Below are 7,364 nucleotides of genomic sequence, written 5' to 3' on the forward strand. Positions count from 1 at the left end.
ATTAACTACGGCGTAGTTGATTTCCAGAATCTTTATGATAACTTTATGATATTAATTACATCCGTAGATAATTTTTTCGTGAAAAATACGACGTTTTAAAAAGCTTCGTAATACGTAATAATATTATTTACGAGCGTAATTGATTTACAATGTTCTACTTATTAGAAGATGGACTTTTCTTCTCCTTACTACGTTTCGAGATCTTTATTTTCACATCCTCAAGTATGAATAAGGCCACTAAACTGAATTATTACGTAATACTACGACGTAGTTAATTGCATTTCCTGTACTTTTTCGCTGAGTACAAACTAATATAAAATTAATGGATTTATTGACGTGGATTTCACGGGAAAAATGTACAAATTTTGGCAAATGAGCAATTTTGCAAGGAAAACATTGGAAAACAAAGGTTAGAGTGTTAACAATCAGCCCAAGTCTGAAAATTGCACCTATTATCGCGATTCGTGCAGTTCAATTGTCATGCAAATGTGTAAACTTGCCGACTCACAAGTACTTAATACAGCTGAGTATTAATATTTCCCCAATATTCTCTCTGGCATCTGTCCATTTTCTGGGCCAGAACAATGGCCAAATAGAAAATTCCGAATGCATCGAAACCAACTGAGCTCGTGGCGCTATTTTAGACACTCGAAGCGATTCTGCGTCGCTCCAAATGCAAGAGCTGCGGGCGGATTTATTCATTCTGGCCCAACTTTCTTGTTTAGCTTCACTCTCGAAGTCCAACAATATGCGAAATGGCTCTCTATTTTAATACCCTCTAACAGGCAGAACTGTGGAAGTGAATTTTCCTTTCAGCACAATCTCAAAGTTACATTGAAAAGCGCGCTATTAAATCGCTTAAAATTGCTTCAAGTCATTATATGCATATTGAAAAGTGGATTTTATCTTGTCAAAGCTTCAAAAAAAAAACTTCCAGTCAAGCTTCCAGAGTGGAAGAGAAGTTTGCAAAAATTAAACATGTTTGCGTACTTCTTTAAAGTGATAACGTAAAAAGCACAACAATGAAAAATTCCCCAACACAAGTGAACTACAGCATAATAATCTTCCTCTGAGGACAATTTATGGCATTTTGCACTGATTCACATGGGTGAGTTCGAGGGTGGAAAACTCTGAACATTGTGTTGTGGTCTCTTTTTATGTTTATTCCCTCTTTCCTCATACATTTCAAACACATGGAAAAAGTGCAACACAGTGTCCAATTACGAGTACACAAAGGGGCAAGTCACAAGACGATTTTTGGGGAAACCTAATGTTCTCTAATAAAATAATCATAATTATTTGAGTAAAATAATTTAAAAAATGAATATTTTCCCAAGTAAAATTGAAAAAAAATCAAATTTTCAATTAAATAATAAAAAAAGATTATTTTCAAAAGTAAAATTAAAAAATGATCCAATTCTGATTTAAATTATAAAAAAAAGTTTATTTTCTCAAGTAAAATTACAAAATAACCAAAAAAATCTAATTCTGAATGAAAAATCAAAAAATTATTATTTTCTCAAGTAAAATTCAAAAATAATCAAACTTTCAATTAGAGAATTAAAAAAAAAGAATTTTTCCCCAAGTAAAATTGAAAATTAAACAAAATAATCAAATTTTTATATATAATTTAAAAAAGATTATTTTTAGTCAATGAATCAGAATATTCCGAATATTCACAATTATTCAATTTATATTCAAATTTTGATTAAATATTCAGAAAATAATCAGAATTTGTATGAAATAATCAACATTTGAATAATAATCACAAATAATTTTAAAAAAATTATTAAAGTTAATGGTCTCAACTTGCGACTGATTGTCCCCTTGCGAGTACATCTACTGTGGCAACATTTCCTCTGGATTAATGTCTTCATCCGTGTCCTCGTCGAATGTGCCCGTCTTCGGGCGCATCCCTGTCCTGGGCCTGGCCGCCATGGGTCCCAGAGGATCTGTGTAGTACTCACTGGCGCCCTCTGACGCCCTTCCCTGGTTCTCCTCGGCGTAGTCGCCAAAGTTCACAGACGACGCGGAATTGTCGCCATCTTGCGTGATGGCCGACGTGGTGCGTCTGCCGATGGTCATATTCAGCGAGGAGACGCTGCTTCCGATCCTCTTCCTGGTGTCCTTGGTCTTCGTCAGCCTCTGCAGCTCCAGCTTGTACTTCTCATGCAATTGCGGATGACTGTTGTGCGTGATCCTGATCAGCGCTCGCAGGCAATCGGCGTTGTCCGGGAATCTGCGGTAAATGTCCTGAAAGAATCTCAGCGCCTTCTTGTGATGGCCAACCTTCATGCAACATCCCGCTGTCCTGATCATGTAGAAAGTACTGTTTGGATTGTTCATAATTGCCCTTTCGTAGTACGGAATCGCCCTTTCGGCCACCTGAAGTCGGATGTAGTGCGTCCCGATCCAGTTGATGGTGTTCATATTCACCGGATTCACCCTGTAGGACTCCAGGTGGTAGTGAAAGGCCAGTTGCTGGTCAGACTCCTGCTCGTAAATCAGACCAATCTTCCTCAAGATCTCATCGTCGAGGAATTGCGAGCCCAGCATCTGCAGATACAGCTCCAGAGCGGCGCCAGTGTCATTCACCAGCTCGTAGAGATTCCCCATCTGGTAGAGAACCTGCGGATGGACTTCGTGGATGCTGATGGCGCTCAGCTTCCGGAAGTAGCCCAGAGCGGCATCGAAATCGTTAAGGCGCTTGTTGACCAGACCCAGATTGTACAGAGCCTCGAAGGAAGTGGCGTCAATCTCCACCGCCGCCTCAAACATACTCTTGGCCGTCTCATAATCGCCTCTCATCATTTCATAGACGCCATTGTTGATGAGCGTGGCGGGATTGTAAGAATCCATGCGACGCATTGACTCTGCGTAATTCGATGCCATTTGCAAGTTGTTCATCTGCATAATGAGCAAAAGTGTGCAAAAGTGTGTGTGTGTTTTTGTGTGCAAAGAGAGTCTCAATATTGAATAAATGAGCGAGAGATTCCGGGAGAGAAATGGAGCTCAAAATTGCGAAATTCCCTATAAGTGGAAAGTGTGCGCAATAGAGACAAATGACGAGAGGCTGTGGCAATTCTAAATCATTGTGACGAATTAAGCAATTCCACGTGAAGGTGAAATTAATGGATAAATAAAGCTGAGAGAGAGGAAGAGTGTGTCCAGCAAGAATCTAAATGGTGCAATTCGCAATAAATCTCACCAGGAGATAGATGAATGTTAAATTAATGGACGCATTGATGGCCACGTTGGTTTCTCGCTTCTCGAAGTACTGCAGCGAGTCTATCGCCTGCGTCGGATCGTCCTGCTTGAGGAACATTATCGCCCGATTCAAATCCAACTCTGACGCTAATGATTGATGCTTCGAATTCTTAATGGCCTCCACACACCAATTGTACCCATCATCGAATGAATCTTCAATGGCTGGCGCGATAAGATTTGCGGTCATTAGGATGGCTTTCCTCGTGAATTGTTGCTGCTTGTTCTCCCACTGCTGGAGCTCATCTGATCGGATCGCCTCGAAAATGTACTCCTGCGTTGCATTAGGCTGTCCATGGAAATTGAGATGAGACAATTTATGGCACACACGCTCTCCACTTTCCCATTCACTCAATTCCCAGGGAGAGAGTTGAAGTGCGTACAATAATTTATACAATCTAACGACTTTGCGCCACAAAATGTGCTTTAAAGTAGAAAATCAAGGGGAAAACCACTAGTAGAATTGGAAAAAGACCCAAAAATGATTATTTTATCGATTAAACGAATTATTGGAGCGATTCCCACTCAAATAAGTGATGTTAACTGTGTGTTAAATGATTTTCACACACATGTAAGGCTTTAAATGACGGTTTTGTCTTGAAAAATCACCAAATTTGTGTTACAAATTTCATTCCGATTTACACATGTTAAGGCAATTTGCACCGCTTGAATGTGTTATTTTAAACTGACTTTTTTGATGTTGTTTTAAGAAATGTGTTAAAAGCAGCTTGACAGACCGGAAAATGCAGAATAACTTGCAAAAATGGATCAATCTGTGATTGTGGCTCCAATTTTGAAGCATGAACATGAAGGATGTTTGCAATTAATCCTTTTTATCACAGATTTACTGATTATTTTCTTGTGTTTTTAATAATCTTGGCAAATTTCACAATTTTCTTTCTTGTACAGAATATGGAATCGCTTAAAAATCTCAATCACTAACACAATATTTAAAGTGAGAATACAAAGGCGTGTTTTTCCTTATTCTTTTCGAATGTTACACTTTTAGGTGTTTACATTTTTCTATTTTAGTGGGAATCGCTCCATATATTTTAATATATCCTGAACAAAAATGGGAAATACAATCAGAACTTCTACACATCTTTAGAGTTTAAACTGCTGCCCTCTGGTGAAAAAATGTGAAAATAATGAAGGAGATTCAAAGAATAATCAAATATTCAAACATTTTGTGACATACTAATAATATTAATGAAAATTAGTTTGCAAAATCAATAATATTTATGAATAATCGCAGAGTTAATGGCCTGAAATCGCTATAGGAATAAAATTCTAATTAACAAACATATTAAACAAGGCATAGAAATCCAATTATTCGTGCTTCTTATCAGTTATAATAGGAAAATTTTGAAAAACGAATTAATTATGCGATTACAGTATATTTTTGGGGACATTCAGCACATAATGCAGCATTAATATGTAGGTTTTATGATTCTTTTCTATTTTATTCTCTGATCAACAGTTAATCAATGAGACGTGGAATTTTCGAATTATGGCCACGAGGCGGAAAATCCTCACTCAATTTCCATTCCCATCAGCCACTCGATAGTGTGGAAGAGTGGATGGGAAAGTGCCATTATCGGGCGCGAATGGAGAAGCTGAAGGCGCTTGATTGTGGCCAAAAAATATGGCGAAAAGACTCACGGAAATGGCGTTGAGTTTCTCATCCTCGTCGAATTCTGTGCTGACGTCGAGCAGTAATTGGAATGCTCGCTTCATTTTGTCAACGTCGCCAAGGGCGTAGTAGCAGAGCACCAAATGCATCCCAGCGCGCACATCACCCTTCTCTGACATTATAAATTCAAAACTGGTCGCAGCATCCGAATACTGACCCATCCTCACAAAGAGGATGCCAATGTTGTGAGTGACACGTAGCCGGAGCTCTTTCTGATTAATTGGAACCTGATCCAGTGCCATTCGGTACATTTTAATCGCCTTGGGGAACATTCCCAATTTCACATAGATATTGCCCATGTTGATCTTCAGCCGGTTGGCATTGGAGAACATCTTATTTTTCGTCACCAGATTGTATGTGTTCAGCGCCTCCACGTGCATGTCGTTGAGGGCGTAGATGTTGGCCAGATTGAACAGCACCGAGAATGTCAGATCGAAGTTGTGCACGTAATTGCCGTTGCTCTGATCGCGCATCTGCAGAAGCTTGCGATCCAGCGACGAGGCTTCCTTGGCCTTCGCCAGAGCGCCGCGCAAGTCCACCTTGACGCCCGTGCTGAGCAGGATCGACTGCTCCAGCAGATCCTGGATCTTCTTCTCCAGACCGCGGTACTTCTCCTCCGGCGACTGGTGCTTCTTCGCGTCCACCACCACGGACTTCTTGTGCTGCGCCTGATGCTCAAACAGCCGCGGCGCGTCCGACGAGTAGCCGACGCCTCTCACCGCCGTCGAGGGACGCGCCTTGGCCAGCTGGGCAGTGGTGCCCATCCGCGACAGCGAGCCGCGGCCCACCTGGCCCGTTCGCAGTCCCGTGGACAGCGGCGTCGCCACGTCAGCCGCCTCGGCGCCATCGAAATCCAGCGCCTTCGGCGAGTCAGCGAAAAAGCCCGCGTAAATGTTATCACGGACACTCATTTTGCCACTCCAACTAATTGAATTTCCTACGTAAATACTCAAATCCACTCTCTTCGGCCGCACAAAACTCAACTTTGTTGTGATAAACCTTAATAAATGTGTTGCCATGGAAGTGTAAAATTTATCACGTGAAAAAGGACAAATACGCGCATGCGAAGTTGACGCTTCGCGGACACCCTTTATTGCCTCGCACACAGCCTGATCCTGTCAAGAAGATAAATATTTGACAAAGGCAGGCGAAAAAGTAACATTATTTTCCCAAATGAAATTACCAAAAAGACGTTAAAATCTCATGCATTTTCAAATACAAAATAAAAGAAAAGAACAGAAAGAGTTTCCATTGGGAAGAGTTAATTGTCCAACTTTCGATTTACCGTTTGAAGCTTTTCTTTTCAGCTCTTCGGATGTATTTTAACTTTTGTACAACAAATTATGTAAAGTTCATTTCCGAAGAGAAAACACATGGCGAACCAAGGGGGAGATAATATGCTCTTATTCTGTACAACACTTCAAATTTCTAGACCTTTTCCACAATGATTCCTAAACTATAGAAGATTTCCATACGATATTTCTGTCAAAATCTACTTGAAACCACTTTTTTGACCACCTTTCTCGATCATAACCTCAGAAATATCACTAAGAAATCTTAAAAGACTCCAATTGAAAGCTTTCTTGATGATAAAATCATCTTTTCAACTAAAAATTGCTGATTCTGAGTCAAAATCGTTTAGAAAGTTCTCTAAATAACATTTTCCAAGACCAAATGGACTATTTTTGAGGTTATGTTCGTCTTCAATACAATTTACAGTGTTTAGCAACATTTATCGTATGAAAATGCTTAATTCTGCCAATGATTAACAATCTTGTCGACTTTAGAATAATAATTGATTTGCTAGAATGCGAAATTCACTAAATCTGTCTTAGATTTGTCACATAACCTCAAAAAAGATTGTTTCTTCGTACAATTCAGAAGAAATCCAAAGAATCGGGATCATTTTGCAGTAAAAGAAGTACGCAGGAAAGGAATATTACAAGTTTTTGAACACTTCCACTTCTTAAGTACTTCTCCTGAGCTGTACACCACCTCTGACTGTATTATCTCCCCCTTGTGGCAAACAACAACTCATTGATGTGTTTCTCATGCCACGTTCTTGGTCTTAAAATAAAAGTTATTCTGAGATTGCATTGCATTTGGAAAAGTGAAGTTTTACGTTTGAAAAACAACACGGGATTTGTTTGCTTCTCCGGAAGTATCAATAAATTATGACAGTCACACTTAAAAACTTTCCAAATTCATTCTCATCCTTTTGCATTGTGCTCTGGGTGAAATATCACAATTCGCCGAGACTTTGAATGGAAAAGTTGTGCAATCGAAGGTGAAATGTGACTGAAGGAGGAATATTTGTGAAAATTCACAGGAAAACTTGTTAATTTTAATTGTACTCTCCTGAATAGATGCAAAAAACATTTTGCAGCTTTAATATTTATGCAAATTT

The 7,364-nt window shown here is 39.5% G+C and overlaps 1 protein-coding gene across 1 annotated transcript; it reads right to left on the reverse strand.

Annotated features, from left to right (window-relative positions):
• Nucleotides 1–1,809: 1,809 nt before the first annotated feature.
• LOC132262533 (intraflagellar transport protein 88 homolog) lies at nucleotides 1,810–5,868 on the reverse strand. The gene is made up of 3 exons (XM_059761812.1): nucleotides 4,927–5,868; nucleotides 3,209–3,553; nucleotides 1,810–2,907 (listed from the first exon to the last, which is right to left on the reverse strand). The coding sequence occupies exons 1-3, from the start codon at nucleotides 5,866–5,868 to the stop codon at nucleotides 1,840–1,842; spliced, it is 2,355 nt and encodes a 784-aa protein (XP_059617795.1). The 3' UTR covers nucleotides 1,810–1,839.
• Nucleotides 5,869–7,364: the final 1,496 nt, after the last annotated feature.

This window comes from Phlebotomus argentipes, unplaced genomic scaffold (assembly GCF_947086385.1).
Source record: "Phlebotomus argentipes unplaced genomic scaffold, Phlebotomus argentipes genome assembly contig_15, whole genome shotgun sequence".
Taxonomy (NCBI): domain Eukaryota; kingdom Metazoa; phylum Arthropoda; class Insecta; order Diptera; family Psychodidae; genus Phlebotomus; species Phlebotomus argentipes.

Excerpts from the sequence above, each read along its gene's own strand:
- LOC132262533 (XM_059761812.1), bottom strand. The coding sequence starts at position 5,868 with ATGAGTGTCCGTGATAACATTTACGCGGGCTTTTTCGCTGACTCGCCG. Across the intron at positions 3,554-4,926 it reads AGAAACTCAACGCCATTTCC|CCTAATGCAACGCAGGAGTA; the intron begins GTGAGTCTTTTC and ends TTCCATGGACAG. Across the intron at positions 2,908-3,208 it reads TAACATTCATCTATCTCCTG|ATGAACAACTTGCAAATGGC; the intron begins GTGAGATTTATT and ends CTCATTATGCAG.